Below are 19,094 nucleotides of genomic sequence, written 5' to 3'. Positions count from 1 at the left end.
TTCTTTTCTTTTCTTATGATTCTGCAAAGAGTAGCAGTAGAAAAGGGGAATTTTTTTTTCTCAAATTTAGAAAGTATTCAGGGAAAGTAGAAGTTATTTGTACAGGTGAACTGCTGCAATACATGGCTGAATTTGGACCAGTATTTATTTTTGTTGCGTTGAAAAGATTGGTCTATCCTCCGACTTCGATAGAACTTTGTTCTTGGCTATGATACATCTGGATCCAATCTGAACCAGCTCATTTCTATAAGAAAATGGTTTTGTTTACTTGCTTAGTAGCAGGCCTTGTGTAATTATGGTATTGTTTGTTAGGGGTTGAGTTAGTTGGTTAATACTTAAGTAATCGAACTTATTTACTGAATTACAGCTTAACCTGAACTCGACCAGTTTAGTTTATGTCAGTTGAATGAAGTTAAATGGGTTAATAATATTGGTGATGATCAAGTAGGGTTTTATCCAAATTACATTGGCACAGGGCCTAGACTAGAGGGTTTTTTTTTTTTTTTTTTTTATGCTTTGTGATCTTGACTGTGAGATTGTTGGATTTTCCTTTTGAAATTGGAAATTTATTGTTTCTGTTTGATTTAAAGTTTAACAGAATCTTTTATTATCACCATGATTAATGGTTTCTTGGAAAAGAAACACTATAATGTTTGATAGGATGATAGCTTTGGTTTTTATCCTTGATTGCATAACTTTTATTGTCACCAGAAGAATACTGCTCTCTAGCCCTTAAATAAATAAATAAATAAATAAGAACAAAAGAAAAGATTTACCCATTAATTATTGATATCAAAGCAATAAGTATAAAGGAATTCATAGAGATAGTTATTAGGAGAGGCAAAATGTTGGAAGAATGATGATAGAAATGATTGACAAGGATTGAGAGGAAGAGATTATAAGGAAGAGATTGACAAGGATTGAAAAATTAAGTTATATCAATATATATTCTTTTATCTTAATTTAATTTAATGGTCAAACAAGGGTTATAAAAGTATTTAGGTTATTTGAAGTTAATTATGTCTGATATTGATATGACTGTGTCACGTAAGCTAACTAGTATAATTTTTTTGACGGTACATTAATGGAAGGGTGACATAAAAATTTGTTAAAAATTTAGGGAGGACATTATAACCTAAAAAAGTATAGGGGATCTCTAAAAGTCAAGTATAGTTAGACGTGATCAAACGGCCCAGCTCGCCTGTGCTCGGCCCGGCCCGAGCTTGATCTACCCATGGGCGGCACGGGCCAGCCCTTCCAACCCGGCCCGGAAGCTCGCCCGTTCTGCTACAGTAGAAACCAACTAAAATTTTGGTACTGTACCATTTTATATTTTTTTAAAAACACATTTAAAATTTTTTAATTTACTATTATTATTTTAAATAGACAAATATAAATATTTTTTTAAAAATAAGCTAATAGTAAAAAAATTCTAAAAATAGCTAAAATGTGGGTTGGGCTGAATGATTGGTCGCGGGCCGACGGGCGGTAACGTGCTAGAGACTATTCTAGCCCGGTCCTAGTGATTGGTGGGTCGGGCCATAAACAAATACTTAAGCCCGGTTGACCCGAAAAGCTCGGCTCAAATAAAATGACACACTATGGTGTAGCTTGTGAATGGAAAATGTATATTATTCTACGGTGAAGTAGAGAAGTTGTTTGGATCCATGTCCTGCCTTAGATTGTTTTGCCACGTATCATCTACGTAGGCAGGCAAGCAGCCAGACAAAATATATTATTCTAGTCTGAGGTTAGCGTTTAACAATTGGTAATGGATAAATATATATATATATATATATATTTTTTTTTTTTTTTTTGAGGAAAAATGAATTGAATTTAATGAATTCAATCAATTGCTGCATTTATTAACTAGAATCTAGTTAATTTATTTAGAGGGCTATGATCATAACCAATAACATCCCAAATATTATTTTATATTACAAAAAAAATGTAATAAGTTTAGCTCTTGTACAAATTTCACTCTCAGATTAAATTAAAACAAAAAAAGATTGTAGAATTATTTCACTCTGCAACCTCCTGAATAGTACTCAACGTCCTCAACGGCGCTTTACCGTGCACATAGACCCTCTTCTTCGCCATTGATTTCTTATTAGATCCCGAAGTCGTCGCCGAGATAGTCAAACTATTCACACCGACGCCGACTTCTCCCTCGTGCATCTCCTCGACCGGCATCACCCGAATAACCCTCCTACTACCCCCGCGCCTCCGGGAAGCGAGCGCGGAGCTCGCCTTGACCGCGAGGGCAGCCATGTCAACTCCCGTGAGCGCGTGGCCGAGCTTAGCGTTCGGGAGCACGAAGTAGAGCTGACCCACTTGGACCCGGTCCCGGTGGCCCAGCGCGGGGATGTCGGCGTCGAAGTAGAGCGCGTCGGAGTTGCAGAGGAAGTGGGAACGGATGTCGTCGCCAAGTACGGCGGACGCAGCGGTCGGCGCCGTGTACTCCTTCAGAGAGCCGTCGGCGGCGATTACTTTGGCCGTCGGTTGCGAGCTGGATTCGGTGTGAGACGAGAACTTTGAGCCCATCAATGAGAAGAAGAAGACATTTAATAAGAATGGAAGAGAATGAGAGAGTTTTGGGAAAGTGGAATGGGTATTGGAGGTATATTTATAAGAAGAACAAAAAAGAGAGAGAGAGAGAGAGAGAGAGAGAGAGAAAAATAAACGTGGGAGGTGGGAAAGGGAGAAATGGTTTTAAGAATTCCGCCCGTTGGATTGGAAGTCATTTTGAAGGGTGTGAACGTTGTTGACAAGAAACGTTCGTTTCTTCCATGTGTCCGCGTTTGCGTACGGTGAACTTTGGACAGTTGACTAGGAATGTTCATCTCTATCTGGAGTCTAGATTATGTGGTTGACTATTTCTAATCCTTGCTGCTGTTAAACAGTTGAATCCTATTAGTTTAACTTTCTTTTCTTTTTATTTCCTTTTTGTTGGGTTTCTTTTTTCTTTTTTTTCAGGGTGAAATATATTTTACTCTTCCAAAATTACACAACAGTGCTCTACATATGTAGTATCATAAGTATTACAGTATAAAATAGAGGTTAGCTCAGACATTCTTGAGCTTTTAGCCGAAGTTGTCCAGGAGATGTTTCTCAGAGTTTTTTCTCGCCTTTATTAGATTTAAGGGCATCAAAGTTAGGTCAAGTTATTTAATCCTCTTGTCATGCTCTATGTGAAATTTTTCTTTTTATTAAAATTATTATGGCCTTGATTGGATGAAGAATAAGATAATGTATATAAAAAAAGTGTTATATTTATTTTATTATCAATGGTTCAAGGGAGGGCTATATTTTATTATGTTTGTTTGCAGTACTAGAATAGCAGGCCATATATCTTATTCCAACTTCAAATTAGAATAAGAAAAACAACTAAAGAGTTTGGTATCCATGGTATTAGTTAACTAGTTTCCGTAACCTTTTGATTGTATTATTTTTATATTATAATTTTTTTTTTTGAAATTCTATGAGTGAGAAATATTGAGATTATAAGAAAAAAAAAACATAAGAAGAATATTTTGGTTATTATATATTAAAATTAATATATGCCAACTAATAATATAAAGAGGATTAAATGACAAAAATAAAATTTAGAGAGATACTCTTGAATTTTAGCCTAATTACGAGTGTAAATTATATATATATATATATATATATATATATAAAAAACTTCTTTTTTTAAAACTCTTTTGGTAGGCTAATATTTGTTAATATAGTTGACTTAGAGACAATTAGGCCAGACATACTAATCCGAATCTCTCAATGAACAAGTGGATTAATTTTATCAAATTAAGCGCGAAGTTATCTATTAGCCATGTAAGCAACTAACCTTGAGACAACCTGTTTACTATATACAAAGAGCAATTAAGTTGATTGTAGAAATAAAAAAACGTGATCTAATTAAAAACATTTGTGTTTAGCATGTTAATCTCTCTCTCTCTCTCTCTCTCTAATTAAAAATATTATACTTTGCTTATCAGTTAATCTAGTCATATATATATATATATAATATCTTATATACCATTTAATTTATCAATAGATAAAAAAATATTGTAATAACTAATTGGTTAGTATCGATTCATTGCTTTATTAAAATCGGCAAAATTATAAGCAGTAGAGTTGTTTGATTTGCTTTGATTGAGGTGAATAAGTTTGTCTAGTTTCATTAAGAATCAAAATATTTTTTTTTGTCTATAGTTTAAAATATTATATCAAAGTTACTGCTGTAGCTTAGTAATGTGTCCTACTTGCTCATATTACAAGAATATTGCTGAAAATAAGCTATCTTTCCTACCAATAGATCTATCGTAATGATAAACTATAGCAATGATATTAATTAAAAAAGATATGTAATTTAATAATACTAAGAATCAAAGAGAGCTAGAACACCAAATTTATATAGAAGACTCTTCTTAAAGACAAAAACCACGAAGCATAACATGAAATTTACTATCAAGAGAATTAATATAAGAACCCATATGAAAATTAATAATCATAGTTTCAAATTATAAAATTTAGATAGCACTTTCAATAGAGAAAACTAAACATTTTTAAATAAGAATACTAGAAAAGATCCTTACATTTTAATCCCAATTAAAAAAATTTTTAGCCGCAAACTCTTATTGCGTGCAGAGAAATCATCTTACTCTCTTCTCTTCTTCTATTGTTTTTCTTCTTATCTTCAAGTAGCTTAGCTACACTCTTAAATAGCACGAAAAAGCCCACATAAGAACTAGAGTTCAATCCAAACTAATTTAATTAGTGAAGTAAAACCCAACATGGATACCTTTAGATCAAAAGTTTAAAAAAGAAAAATTGCAATTATGCCTCTAAAGGACCTTTTCTGGGTGGGGAACCAAGAATTACTCTATCGTTAATCCCTTGTCAATTGGTAGTTATTCTATTCCTGTGTCGAGTACTGTGGGTTTAGCAATCCCTTGTCATACGTACGAACAGTATTAATGTTAATATCTTGATAAGATTAACATTAAAATTAACCAAACCAAAGATGATAGACTCCAAAACCAATGGGCGACCCACTAACTTTTCCTTTCTCTTTAGTTAGAGATGAGCACGCTGTTTCCTTTCAGGCTGTAAGGCATAAATAGCTTTTATATTAATATTAATGCTTCACATCTTCCAACAAGTTCGCCTTATGATCTGGAACTGGAAACGAAGCTTCCTACTATTTCTAATTGAGTGGGAAGAATGTGGGGCTGAGGAGTTCATGATTATGATATATAAGCACAAGTTGTGAATCATGTCACAACTCTATTTGACCTCAAAATTAGGTGGGTGGATTACGCTTAACACTAGTTTAATTATTATCCAATTTCATGTCTATAAAAGATGTATAGTGTATCGAAATACACTTAATTGGAGAGAACCTTGGTATAAGATCATTTTAGTCTAATAAAAGTGGACTGAAATGTTCTTACTCAATCTCATCTTTCATCTTTTTAACTCCTTTTATTCTTTCTCATTTTAATATTTCTAATTAATTTAGTCTAGAATATAATAAGGTGGTATCTTTATAGAGGGTATAATAGTAGTTAGGCAGATTTCCTTAATATAGTTACTGAGTTTCACTTGATTACTCTGTATTAAACTAGTCAGAATTTCTAAACACTGACAACACCCATTTATTAAACAAATTACATGAATCATAAACGAGTTATCGGATAGTACAAAATATTTAATTGTTTATAAGTTATTTGGGTTTATAAATGAGTTTATTCGAGTTATAAATAAGTTTATTCGAGTTATAAATAGATTTTTTTAATCTAATAAATAGATTAATTAGGTCATAAATGAGTTAGTCGGATTATAAACGGATTAGCAGGTCGAGACAAAAATGTGTTAATCGGGTTGAGGTAATAAATACAAACATGAGCTATTTAATAATCAGATTCGATGAGTTGATCCGTTTATGACCTAAACACAATTAAACTAAACACAAACTTGTTTAAGTGTTGAGTTACTGTCTCGGGTATCAAGTCGGGTCAACTTTTGCCATCCTTAATATAAGCCGATAAGCACAGATTTTGCTGAGTACGATCTGATACACAATTTGATAAGAAAAATAAGATAATGATCCTTTGACGCAAGCCTCGTACACACTCGGTTACAATAGTAAAATATTTCCCAACATAAAAAAAAAAAGACCTAACTTTTATTAAGTTCTATTGTAATCCAACAATTGCAATTACACAACTTTATGAAACCCCAAAGATTTTCTAAAAAAGTTCGTAACAAAAAACATAACCCCATATAATAAATAATAAAACCTCGATCTCAGGTGAAATAAAGTTAAAATAATAATAACAATTTCTATTTATTATTACCAAAAATAGGAATTTATTCTATGAATAAATATTTGTATATTCACAAGTATTCTAAAATAAAGACGTAATAATTATATTTGATATGATATAAAAATATACGAAAACAATAAAAAATAAGATATTTTAATATTTATAAAATAATAATAATAAATACTATTTGATTTGATATAAATTACATGGAGACTAAACTGAGATTAGTGTGTTATAAAACATAATTTTAGTAGATACTGTTATTCTAAGATAAAATATTATCTTATTATGTAAAAAAAAAAATAAAAGTATTCTTAAAAATGATGGGGGGGGGGGGGGGGGTTAAAAGAAAGAAAACCGACGAAGGGAAGCAGCCGGCGGCGGAATTTCCGTTAGTTTTCTAATGCGTGACACCGTCCAATTTGTGCCCGTTCGTCGTTCTCCGACACCACGCCAAACAAAGTCTCTCTTTAACTATCTTGCAACAAAGATTGCGGTCAACGTGTCCGACTCCATAAGCTTTTTTTTCTTAACAAAAACAAAAATAAAACAAATCTAGAGAGAATTTAATACGGATTGACAATGAATCAGAACCTTCCAAAAATGGACGAACCCGAGAAGAAATGAGCCGGAACCTTCCAGAAATTGCCTCGGGCCCACTCCACGCGGACCGCATCGTAGCAATTACTTCTTCTCCAAGCCACACCACACCACCTTCCACTCCCGAGATCTACGCGCGTGACAGCTGTCACTATCTCTAAATCAACCAACCTACGTCTTTCCCAAGTCTTCCAAAACCATTTCTCTTTATATTTACCTATATATATACATACATACCTCTAATGCCAATTCCACCTACCTCTCTATCTTTCTCTCTTTTCATATTGATGGGTTCAAGCTTCTCGTCTCGTACCAAATCCAACTCCAAGCCGACGGCCAAAGTAATCGCCGTCGACGGCTCTCTGAAGGAGTACTCGGCGCCGACCGCTGCGGCCGACGTACTCGGCGACGAGATCCGCTCCCACTTCCTTTGCAACTCCGACGCGCTCTACTTCGACGCCGAGATCCCCGCGCTGGGCCACCGGGATCGGGTCCGAGTGGCTCAGCTCTACTTCGTGCTCCCGAACGCTAAGCTCGACCACCCGCTCACGGGAGTTGACATGGCTGCCCTCGCGGTCAAGGCGAGCTCCGCGCTCGCTTCCCGGAGGCGCGGGGGTAGTAGGAGGATTGTTCGGGTGATGCCGGTCGAGGAGGTGCACGAGGGAGAAGTCGGCGTTGGCGTGAATAGTTTCACTATCTCGGCGACGAGTTCGCCGTACAGGAGGTCAACGGCGAAGAAGAGAGTCTATGTGCATGGTAAAGCGCCGTTGAGGACGTTGAGTACTATTCAGGAGGTTGCAGAGTGAAATAATTCTGCAATATTTTTTATTTTTTATAATCTTTTTTACATCTTTCGCATTAAATTTTTTCTAGTTTTTAATTCTTGTACATATTTTAAAAAAATATATTCATTATTTGTAGTCTTCTTGGCAAGATGGACTACACGACGAGATTTTGTTTGAATTATTTTGCAATAATTGGAGTGGGACAAAAAGATTATTTCTTTTAATTTATTGTGTGAGAGGGCACCCACTCATGTATTTTTTTGCGGGGCATTCATCCAATTTTAATGGCTAAAATAGCACAATAGTAAAAAGAACACATAAGTTGCATAGATTTGAATTTGAAAGTAAAGTAAATGAATTAGACTATAGATTGTGCGAATTTAATTTAATTAAAATTAAATTTTGGATAGACAGATAAAAAGATAGATGCTGAAAAAAAGATTTTTATTTAGAATTCGTTTCAAAATACTAACTCTACTAGAGTTAGTAGGTAACTTATTCATGACCAAAGAGGTCATGAGTTCAACTTGATGGTCAGTGGTTTGTGATGGCTTAGTTGGCGCTCTTATGAACGATAAAAAAAAATTCGTTTCAAAATAGATTTTTTCAGTAATATATATTTATAGAAAAAGAGTATTAGAGATAAATTAGAGATAAAGAAATAAGTTATTTCCACCACCTTGAGTTGTAGAGATTATTTTTTTTCCAATTTATTTTTCAAATGATGAATATTTAAAACAACAGCCGAGCACAATTAGAGGGATAAAAATGATTCTATCTTTTTTGTTTACAAAAAAAAAAAAAAAAAGAGGCATTAAAGCATCATTTTCATGCTTAATAAATCTCAACTTTACCTTAAACTATTGTTCCTAAAAGTATTTTATTTAGAAGAACTCCTTAATAATAAAAGAAGATAAAGTTACTATTAAACAACCAGTTGACGCATCCCACGTAAAACAATGTATATTATATACCTTTGAAATGGTGTGATGGTGTCAACGATGATCCAAGAAATAGTCAGTTATAATGGCGAGGTTTGCAGTGACATGAGCAAACGCAATCTTGTCATGTTCTCGTGTTCTTTATTCCTTTTGGTTTAATAAGGTAGTTTAGCACTAACCACTAGCCTTCATGATAAGAGCTAAACTCTTAATCCTAATCTTGGTTAACCTGACAGCTTGGATCCTTGTTAGCATGATTCAGCTCAGAGAATATGGATTAGTTTACTTGATTAAAGACTCCTCTAATCCTACCTCAGTTTAAGGTTTTGAAAATAACCATTTGTGCTTATGCTAAGAAGCTTTTAATTGTTGTTGATCAATTAGTCCTCTCTAATTGTTCAAAGCTTTTAATTGAAAATATTGTATGACTAATTAGTCCTCTCTAATTAGTCATACAATATTCAAAGCTTTTAATTGTTGTTGATGTATAGCTGTCTAGCCCTCTCTGATTGACTTTATTTCATCTAACCTAATACTGTTTAATTTGTATTTTAATTTTAAAATATACTTTGTAGAAATTATGTAGGTGTTACGAACTAGATTTAGAACAATCCGAACGTAAGAAAATTATGAAATTTTAAATGGTAGTAGCCTCAAAAGTTAGGATTCTAATTATTTTAATTTTATGTAAATTGAAGGTCGGAATGAAAAGATATAAATAAAATAGTAGAGGAAAGTTAGGACGGATTAATAAATATCCGACATTGTGATGGTCGTCGAAAATTGGTGAACAGCCGTATAGTAGGGAGGGTGGCTATTGGAGGAAGGTAGTGGCTAGCGTTTGAAAGCTTTGAATATTGTATGGCTATGATATACTTTTAGAAAGGTAAAGATGATTTAACGGCTACGATAAAATGGTAAATGCGATAATAAGAAAATAGCTAAACTGAATTAATTCTCAATGTTTAAATACTTGAATGATTAAACAAAGAAACCCAACTTCTCTATATATAAAGTTTGGTACAACGAGTCTTACATTATATGACTCAAACTAGGATTTACCTTAGAAGCTTACATAATTTAATTAAATTTGTCTCAGTAGCTTACATGACTTAATATTGAACTTACTTTAGTGGTTTACATAACTCAATTACACTTGTCTTAAAAGCTTACGTGACATAACTAGATTTAATTTAAAGGCTTACATAAAAGATAAACATGAATAAACTAAAAGATAAATATACTCGATCTATCGAGCCTAATATCGTCATGATGTGATTCGATCTCATCTGACCTGGTTTGCGTCAGTAGGATTATATATATATTTTTCTTATCTCTATTTAGGTTGCTCAATTGATTCAAAAATGAGCTGATTTATACTATTCAGGTCAACTCAGGAAATAGATGCATCTCGTTCTTGATTGATATAATATTCTCCCTTCATCTTTCAATTTGCCAAAATTGACTGTTTTTATTTTTTGTGGTCTTTGTTTCAGTGCAGTTTGCTGGACCTAAGAGATATGACCAAGTCCAGTAGTGGAACTTAGAAGAGATCTCTGTCTTTAATATGAGATCAATGGGCTATGCTTGAGCTGCTTCACATCATGCATTCTTCGTTCATCCATACATTTTTTAAAAGAATTTAAATACAATTAGAAGATCAATTTTTTCTTTTTCTTTTTTTTAAAAAAAAAGTCTTACATTGGAAATGATGTGAAGATGAGACTTCCAACTAGTAGCTCCCTATACAAGCAATTGAATTTGTGGAATTCTACTAAGCTTTTCCACTGAATCATCCTACGAGGTTTCGAAATTAACTGCTGTCAAGTTCATCATACTTCATCACTGGATTGAACTCTGACCACCAGAGGACTTCTCACTTTTGTATCACCCCCCTTCCATGTCAAGGAGCCAAACACATAACCCGTAGGAGGTGCAGCAACCTTGAAATCGACTGTAAAATTCTTCTTCTGACCATAGCTTTCGAATGCAAGAACTTCTGGAACCACTGTTACATTGATGCCAGTAGGTTGAACCACGATAGCTCTATAAGTACTCCATGGTCTTCCTACATTTGTTACAGTTCTGGTGACTGAGTAGCTTTTCTTGATGTTTGGTACTGTAATTGTTGGATAGTTTAGGTCAGAAGCAGTTCCAGTAGGCTTAGTGCAGATGCTCTTGTCTCCTGTAACTAGTTGTAGGGACTCGTCGTCGTAGCCTATTGCGCAGAGGAAGGACTTGTAATCTTCAGGTTGTGCATCATAAATGAGTCCTGGATTTAGGAACCTAGTAGGATCTACAAAGCCTGCGCCGTAATCGAATGGATTTGCTTGTCTTCCTTGAGGGTCTGCAGATATGGCCTTGCCCTTCTTATCCAATATGGTCGCTGCATTTGAATTTAATGTCAGATAATTGATGGAGGAGGAGATCATGAATGATATATATGATCTATAATATTTTCAGCCAAATTATACGCATAAAGATGTTATCAGACAGTCTTAGAAGGAACATAGAAGACCAACAGAGTGGGGAACTAATTGGCTTCTGCAGAGAAATAAAACACGAAAATTTCTGAGTGATTTGTGTTCTCAATAATCTGTGTATCTAGTATAAATGGACAGATAAACATACAGACACAAACACAAACATATAGTAAATTTAAACTACAATTTGTTTCAAGCTAATCTGTAGCATATGATCGATCCATCGCTCATAGTTCTTAAAAGTAAAGAGGGTCGTTTGACTTCATGTGTTTAGAAAAATTACATCTATACATATAAAGTGCAGTATAGAAACTAGTTTTTAGTTTGTTGATTCCATGAAAATATCTTTTCTAAGGGCTAGGTTGAGCTCATATGCAGCATCTTGAGATCCACTTCAATTAAGTTGACGCCAAAATACATTCTCTCAGCCCCCTTAATAGAAAGATATCACACTTTTGTCTACACTTATTTGTCATTTAACACTATAAAAACTGCATCTTGAAATGCATGGAACCAAATGGTCATAAACCAGGCTAAAGTATCAGAATGCTTAGGTTCTCTTTTTACCTGTTGTCAGTACTGCAGACTTGATTGCAGAAGGAGACCAAGATGGATACATAGCTTTGACTAATGCCACAAGTCCAGTGACATGAGGGCAGGACATCGAAGTTCCAGAAAGTATATTGAAGTTCATATTCTCTTTATCAGGAGACCAAGCTGCCAAAATGTTTAGCCCAGGAGCAGCAATGTCAGGCTGCGATACATGAAGAAAGAAAAGCAAATCACCACTTTAGTGACAAACTTGAGGAGTTGAGATTGAAAAACTTTGAAATCAATGTAGTTTTAATGAATTCAATATTCACACACCTTCAAAATCTCTGGTGTCAATGAATTGGGACCTCTTGATGAGAAGGCTGCGACACGAGGAGCTGACCTAGATCCTAAGATTGTCTTTGCTGGTAAGATAATTGATCTTGCTCTCCTGCATATTTTCAAAGTGTATATATATATATATATATATATATATAATTGATTAGAAAAGCTATACATTTATCAGAGCGCTAATCTTGTTTATAATCAACTACTAACCTTGTTCTGTTAACATATGCAAGAACCTTATCACCCATTGCTTTTCCAACAGTAGCTGCAGGAATAACAAAGGGAATACCAACATGATCTTCTGTTTCATCTATTAGAATCATCCCAATTCCTCCAGCTTTTTGAACCACCGAGCTCTTTTTAACCCTTGATTCAGAAAAGTTATCGATATGGCGACAAACGAGAATCTTTCCCTGGGCCTTTGTTCTATTTAAGGAGCTATCCAGGCAGAAACTATATAAGGAACAATTTAAATTAGTCCATTGGTAATTCATCTAATCTGTACACAATCATGTGATAAGCATTATCCTTCACCTTGATTGATATGGAGTAAAGTATCCTGCATTGGCTTCTGAAGCTAAAATTGTCCTCACTGATGTGTTCATCCAAAAAGTATTCAGGCTTTCACCCTAGCAATGAAAGAGCACTCTTCAGAATTTTAAGATCGACTTGAAGATAATTAGGCTTAATCAAACTCATTGAGCAACTAAATTTGTAAAGCTCAATTACCATTATATAAGTACCATTACCGAGTACAATAGTTGAAGCAAAATCTCTGTCCGTTGAACTGGCGGTTACCGTGAGCATCCAAGGCGCAAGGTTAGTAGCAGACCCTCGACTTCCAGCATTTCCAGCAGACGAAACAACAAGAATACCATGTCTAGTTGCATGAAACGAGCCTATGGAGATTGAATCACTGAAGTAATCTCCCTGAGGAGAATCTGGACCTAGAGACACTGAGAGAATGTCTACTCCATCTCTGATGGCATCATCAAATGCAGCTAACAAGTCTGCATCATAGCAACCTGTGTCCCAACATGTCTTATATACTGCAATCCTCGCCTTCGGAGCCCCTCCTCTTGCTCCTCCTGTGGCCAAACCATAGTAATTCATGTCCTTCACGTATTGCCCTGCTGCTATTGAGGCTGTGTGGCTTCCATGTCCAGAGGTATCCCTTGGAGATTCATAATTGATAGTCTTATCCATCTCTGTGAGGAGATCACTGCTCTCTTCTGCTTGATACCCACCAAGGTAATATCTTGCTCCTATTATTTTCCTGTTAGATAGAGGGAGGAAATTGAGAATATCCATTCATGGATATAACTAAATGCGCATAACCAAGACGCATTAAAGTGCAACATTCTTAACTTGTTGCAGGTAAAATTTGAGAACGAGTCTCCTCCTTGGCAAACTCCTTTCCATCTTGAAGGAACTGGAGGCATTCCATCATCAGTGAAACTTGGTGACTCTGGCCATATTCCTGAAGACATACTTAATTCTATCAGATTTGATGATTTAAGCGCATGTCTTTCAGTAAAAAAAAAAAAGAAACTAAGCTAAACTAAATTATCTTTACTGAACCAAAATCTGGGTACTTGAAACAATAATGGAATTTTTGGGGACTCAAGAACCCATTTTTAGTTACAATCTAGTGATCAACAAGTAAAGTATAAATGTATAAATGTTCATGCCTAGGTGAGGCCTTCTACTGATAAGCAGATTATTTATTTTATTTTATTTTTGGTTTAAAATTTGGGATAGGGAACTTTATAAATCTCATTGAATAATCAAGATGGTGTTTCTGGATCAGTGAAATATAATAGAGAGAATATACTCCTGCCCCTCACCTAATCAAGCAAAAAGACTCTGCCACTCTAATGGTGTCTAAAAGCACCAGAATCCTCCAAACTTCATATGACATGCTTGGCTGTCTTCAGGCTAAATAACCAACTGAGTTCCATGTCACATGATCTTTATGATAACTCACAGATGAAAAGACCTTGTACTTTCCTTTTCTCATTCCAAAATCAAGATTAATTTCAGATTCAGATATCTCTAAATTCATTGAAAAATAAGCAATGTCGACAGCAATCTCACCTGTATCAATGAATCCAATAATAACATTTTCTTGGTTCTTGGTGGAGAATCCTGGAATTTCCATTTCCTCATCCATAGCCAGACCCATGAAATCCCATGAATGTGTAGTGTGGAGGCTCCTCTTCCTGTTTGGGAACACTGAGACCACTCCAGGCATCTCTAATGGCACAAAATTTGGAATGAGGTAATGACCAACATCTTATGAGCGAAAATTTGTGAGCAATTAATAGCAAGAAATTAAAATACCAGCCATCTTTGAAGCTTGCTCTTTACTTAATTTTGCAGCAAATCCTCTAAAGCCATTGCTGTAACTATACACATGGGATGCTTGTGCTTTGTTCATGCTGTAAAATTCCAGCAATCTTTAAGTAAAATTTGACCCATAAAACCTATGAGTTTACTACAATTACTGCTTATCCATACCTTCCACCATGAACAGCAGCAAGCATCTGGTGACTCTGCATCAATATATTATGTTGGTCATCACTGCCTCCTTTGCCCATATAAACAACATAGACCTAACAGATATAGAAAGCATCAAAAACCATAATTTTGTCAGGTAATCTTACTCTTTGTAAGAAAATAACAAAGTTTTAGATATGAGTTGAGAAACTAACCTGAGAAGAGAAACAGGAAGATAGTTCTGCCAGTACCAGAGAGAAGAATAGAGAGCATATGATACCATATGAAGCCATGAGAGAGAGAGAGAGAGAGAAGAGTAGGAGGGAGGAGGAGAAGAAGGGAAACTTGAGTTTTATATTGGGAAAAGGATTAGGAGTTGAACTACCAAGCCAACTTCTCTTATAACTAACCAGTAAAGAAGTGGAACAAGATTGCAACAAAAAAGCTTCGTTGGATTCCGGATGACCAGGTGGCAGTTAACCTTTTTCTTTCTCTCTCTCTGCCAGAAGTAGCGCAAGATTAGAGGAATAATGTCACGCAATAACATATGTTTGTAGCGCTTTTCTCTCTGACACTTCAAAAAGAGGAAGTTCCTTTAAAGCTAATGGAAGAGAGAGGAGAGAGAGAGAGGAAGTGATTCTTAAACAGCTAATGATTGAAGTAAAAGATACAACTCTTCCTTTGGGAAGAAGAGAGGGAACCAATCGCTTAAATTATGAGGGGGTGTCAATTTGTTTTGAGTGTAAGAGTTGTTATTGTGCACTTCCTATCTTGCAAAGATTTTAATAATAGTGAGAATATCAAGAGTCAATAATATCCTACAAATGGCCTTGTTTCTATATTTCTCGATCCCATTGTGCACTTTAAATTTACATCCTATATTCTTTCATGGCAAGATCATAACTGCGCACAAGATTTAATTATAATATAACCTCTAATGGATATAAAATTGTTTACATCTTTCTATTTGTTGTCCCTACGTTAGAGATGTCTCTTTATGCATTTATTGAGCATAATGATAGCCATGGAATTTTTTGAATAATTCTATTTCATGTATGACCCCTAAATAGTTGGCTCCGATTGGGTGTGCTGCTGGATTAAATATTTAGATGGCTGCAAAAAAGACAAAGGCCGTGTATCTTTTTCTTTTCTTCTCTACTTGTCTCTCTGGCTTCCCTTGTGCCCGTGACGAATGAATCTTTGGATTAGAAGCAAATGGGCCCCTAAATATTTGGAAACTGCAGGAGGAATAGTTGCAAGCTTAGTTTTATCCGTGCAACATGGTGTACTAATGGAAAACAAAGCCTTGCATTTAGGCTGCTGCGTTCATTTAACTATTCTAATTTTTAATACTAGAAAAAAAGAGCTAATACTAGTATAAGCTATTCTAATATTTTATTCAGTACTAATATAAAGAATAATAATTATATTTGATGTGACATAAAATTAATATATAAGTATTGAAAATTGGTAATATTTTAAACCAAATGACAAAAATACCTTTGCGCCGGTGAGAAATAATATTTTAAAAAAAATTTGCATTATGTGGGTATACGGGGTTATAACCCCACACTATGTAGGTATACAGGGTTATAGCTCCCGCACTTAGGTGTGTGAAGTAATGCCCCATATTGTGTGGGTATGTGGGGCTACTTTTGGAGAGGAGAGAGAGAGAGAGGGGACATAGAAAATGTAGCTGATATGACTCGTAATTATGTGTTGTCATCTCAAAAAGTAAAATTATAATTTTGAATTATTAATAAATGAATTTTATAAAGTTGTATGAAATAAAATGATAGAGAATATTGAATTAGTATACTAGAATATGATAAGATGTTATTTAGTTATTATAATAGAATAAATGATGCTTATTCTAGAATAAGTCTTTTCCTATTCTATAGGTGAACAAGGGCTTAGAGACTCAAGCATCAATGAGATGCTACTTCATTTCTAATTTCCCCCGTAAAATGAATAATCTTAAAAGGTTGTTGTTTTTCTTCTTTGGCACCCTCCTTTTCTCAAGTGGCTCTTCTTTTTTTCTAAGGTTTCCTATATGTATATATATCTTATAGATTTCATATTAAATTGTATACTCTTTAAAACCATAGGTTTTGCGTGGATGCCATTGAAGTTATTCTTTTAATACTTATGACTTAAAAGGTTAGTAATTTAGCAGACGAAAATGTAATAGATATCTTTAACTTAAAGGAATGAATACAAATAAGAATAAAACTATGTCTAGTTTTTATATTTAATTTGATGAAATATTAAGAGTTAGCTACATTTGAAGAGTATCCATGCCAAAACATAAAAGGGTTTTAACGAGTGTCTATGCAAAAACCAAATGCTTTAGAGGATGTGCACGCATGCGGTTCTTGTAAGAGATAGCACTAGATCTAGCAGCTTGTTTTATTATGGTTTAGGTTTTTTTTCTTCTTAACTCTTCATGAGGGTCTTTTCTTGACCGTTAGTCCCCATCTTCTACCCTCCCGTAGCCAAAGTGGCCTGGAGAAGGGAGATGAGGTTTAATTCTTTCTACTCTTTTTCTCTCCCTCTTCCTTCCTTGCTTTCAATCTCGCCTCCGGTATAATTGATAAAAATTGAAAGAAGAAAAAGTAAATAAATCATAATAATAATTGCTCACATGAACAGCAACGTGCGACCCCCTTCTCCTCCTCTCACTCATTATGCGACGAGGAGGAGGTGGCTACCAAAATACTAGCCACTCCGACTCCAATTCAATTTTTCCCTATAAATCAAAACCTAACCCTAATTCCTCTATGTACGCCATTATATATATCTTTTTCTAAACCCATTGTAGCTCTCATCGTGAGATCGCACAACTAGAGCATTGCCGGAGCAATCCGTGACCATAACAATAATTGTTGGCTCATATGATTCTCCTTCTAACATTTTAGATACTGATCAACACGGCGATTGATCGAGATGCACTAAAACCTCACCTCCACTTAGGATTTACTCTTTTACTTTTTTAGTTTTATTAGTTTTTATATTTTAAACTATTTGTTAATGTAATTTGATTGGAGGCACAATTAGTGGTAACATTGATTATTTTCATTATTGTTGGATTATATTTATTGGAGCCAGATATTCATATTAAAATTTTGTCACTATGAACTTAGAAAGAATTATCTATTAAAGCTTTGTATATCTAAGTATATTGAGATACATGGCTGATTATGATTCTTATTTTGGGTAATGACATTGTCGACATCATTTATGGTCTTTCTGCTCCTCATCATTGTCGGCCCTATCATCACCAACTTTGTTCTCTTCTACACCACAACCTCAAGGTTGTTATGTCCACCTCCTCTCCTCCTACTCCAATGAAACCATCGCTTTCACCTTCTCCTAGCTCACCATCGTTTACATCCCTAATCGTGTCACTCTCTCCCTTGCTAACAGCTACCATCGCTTTCTCTCTCCTTAAGAAGAAGAAGAAGATATTCATGTGAATATCAACTCTAGAGGAGTATTCATGCAAATAAGAGATTTTAAAAGGGCATACTATTGGTTTTTTTGTTGTGATTGGCAAATTTGTAGGAAAGCAAAGTCTTTCATGATATAAATTCTTTATATTTGTTAAAGATCAATAACACAACCTTTTCTTATTTAAAAATCAAAATTAGAGTTGTTTTTGTTTGAAGAATAGTGTTACAAGAATTTTGTTTGAAATTCATTCGAACGAGATTTTCTGAGAGTTCACTGTATCTAACGTGGGAGAGTCATTTGAATGCGATTTTCCAAAGAGCTCATTATATCTAACGTGCGAAAGACGTTCGAACGAGATTTTCTAAATAACTCATTGTATCCAACGTGGGAAGGACATTCAAATGAGATTCACTTAGAACACTCGGGCATTCAAACGAGATCCAACCCGTTCGAACAGAGCGTAAAAAAATCATATTTTCAGTTCGAGTTGTCACCAAATTATGGCTTTTTGAGAGCCTATCTTTTGAGAACTATAAAAGGAGGTATTGAGAAAAATATCATAGAGCTTATTGGAGGCCATTGAAAATATTTTGGGAGAGTCAAGCAAATCACTTCGGAGACGGTTGTGGGTAACAACGGATGGTTTGAAGTGTTTTATAACCGCTGATTATTATAATGCTTAATTTGATCTCGAAGAACGGATTCGTAGTTTTTTACCCTTATTTGATAAGGAGTTTTTTTACGTTAAAAGTATTATGTTTGCGTGTACTCTTATATTTTCTACTTAACTATTGTTTAGAATTATAACTGAATAAAACATTTTCTAGTAAGTAATTAAAAAATTTCACATACACTCTTTCTTTGGTGTGCCTATATAAACTTTACAATACTGAATTTTACAAGCAAGCATGTCTCACATGAAATGAAACGGGGATGTTCATTTAGGAGGGCAGTGAGCTTTGTGTGAGAACCAACTAAATCCTACCCAAAAGCAATATATCTTGTTGTGCTTTTTGGAAGGTACATCACCAGGAACTGCAGCAACAACTAAAGAAAAGGTTTAAAAAATATATATATTCATATTAAAAGAGTAACTCCCTATATACAAATAACAATCATGTCAAT

The 19,094-nt window shown here is 34.6% G+C and overlaps 3 protein-coding genes across 3 annotated transcripts; 1 reads left to right on the top strand and 2 right to left on the bottom strand.

Moving 5' to 3' along the window:
- Window positions 1-1,906: 1,906 nt before the first annotated feature.
- On the bottom strand, window positions 1,907-2,708 carry LOC140788207 (uncharacterized). Its single transcript, XM_073137375.1, has one exon. It carries the CDS (start codon window positions 2,542-2,544, stop codon window positions 2,023-2,025), a length of 522 nt encoding a protein of 173 aa, XP_072993476.1. The 5' UTR covers window positions 2,545-2,708; the 3' UTR covers window positions 1,907-2,022.
- A 4,414-nt stretch (window positions 2,709-7,122) lies between these two features.
- Window positions 7,123-7,938, top strand: LOC140788937 (uncharacterized). Its single transcript, XM_073138484.1, has one exon. It carries the CDS (start codon window positions 7,172-7,174, stop codon window positions 7,733-7,735), a length of 564 nt encoding a protein of 187 aa, XP_072994585.1. The 5' UTR covers window positions 7,123-7,171; the 3' UTR covers window positions 7,736-7,938.
- Window positions 7,939-10,307: 2,369 nt separating this feature from the next.
- Window positions 10,308-15,233, bottom strand: LOC140787912 (subtilisin-like serine-protease S). Its single transcript, XM_073136938.1, has 11 exons — window positions 14,732-15,233; window positions 14,538-14,632; window positions 14,361-14,458; window positions 14,115-14,273; window positions 13,386-13,497; window positions 12,747-13,293; window positions 12,552-12,646; window positions 12,228-12,470; window positions 12,006-12,120; window positions 11,706-11,892; window positions 10,308-11,041 (listed from the first exon to the last, which is right to left on the bottom strand). The coding sequence occupies exons 1-11, from the start codon at window positions 14,807-14,809 to the stop codon at window positions 10,488-10,490; spliced, it is 2,283 nt and encodes a 760-aa protein (XP_072993039.1). The 5' UTR covers window positions 14,810-15,233; the 3' UTR covers window positions 10,308-10,487.
- Between the last annotated feature and the right edge of the window lie 3,861 nt (window positions 15,234-19,094).

Source organism: Typha latifolia, chromosome 5 (genome assembly GCF_019914945.1).
Source record: "Typha latifolia isolate L0001 chromosome 5, TyphaL0001v2, whole genome shotgun sequence".
In the NCBI taxonomy this organism is placed as follows: Eukaryota; Viridiplantae; Streptophyta; class Magnoliopsida; order Poales; family Typhaceae; genus Typha; species Typha latifolia.
The sequence above is the reverse complement of the archived record's forward strand: the minus strand, read 5'-3'. Positions and strand labels throughout refer to the sequence as shown.

Coding starts and splice junctions, on each gene's coding strand:
- LOC140788207 (XM_073137375.1), bottom strand. CDS start 2,544: ATGGGCTCAAAGTTCTCGTCTCACACCGAATCCAGCTCGCAACCGACG.
- LOC140787912 (XM_073136938.1), bottom strand. CDS start 14,809: ATGGCTTCATATGGTATCATATGCTCTCTATTCTTCTCTCTGGTACTG. Junction 13,498..14,114: donor TATTGGATTCATTGATACAG/GTGAGATTGCTG, acceptor GTATGTCTTCAG/GAATATGGCCAGAGTCACCA. Junction 11,893..12,005: donor TGACACCAGAGATTTTGAAG/GTGTGTGAATAT, acceptor CATGTATCGCAG/CCTGACATTGCTGCTCCTGG.
- LOC140788937 (XM_073138484.1), top strand. CDS start 7,172: ATGCCAATTCCACCTACCTCTCTATCTTTCTCTCTTTTCATATTGATG.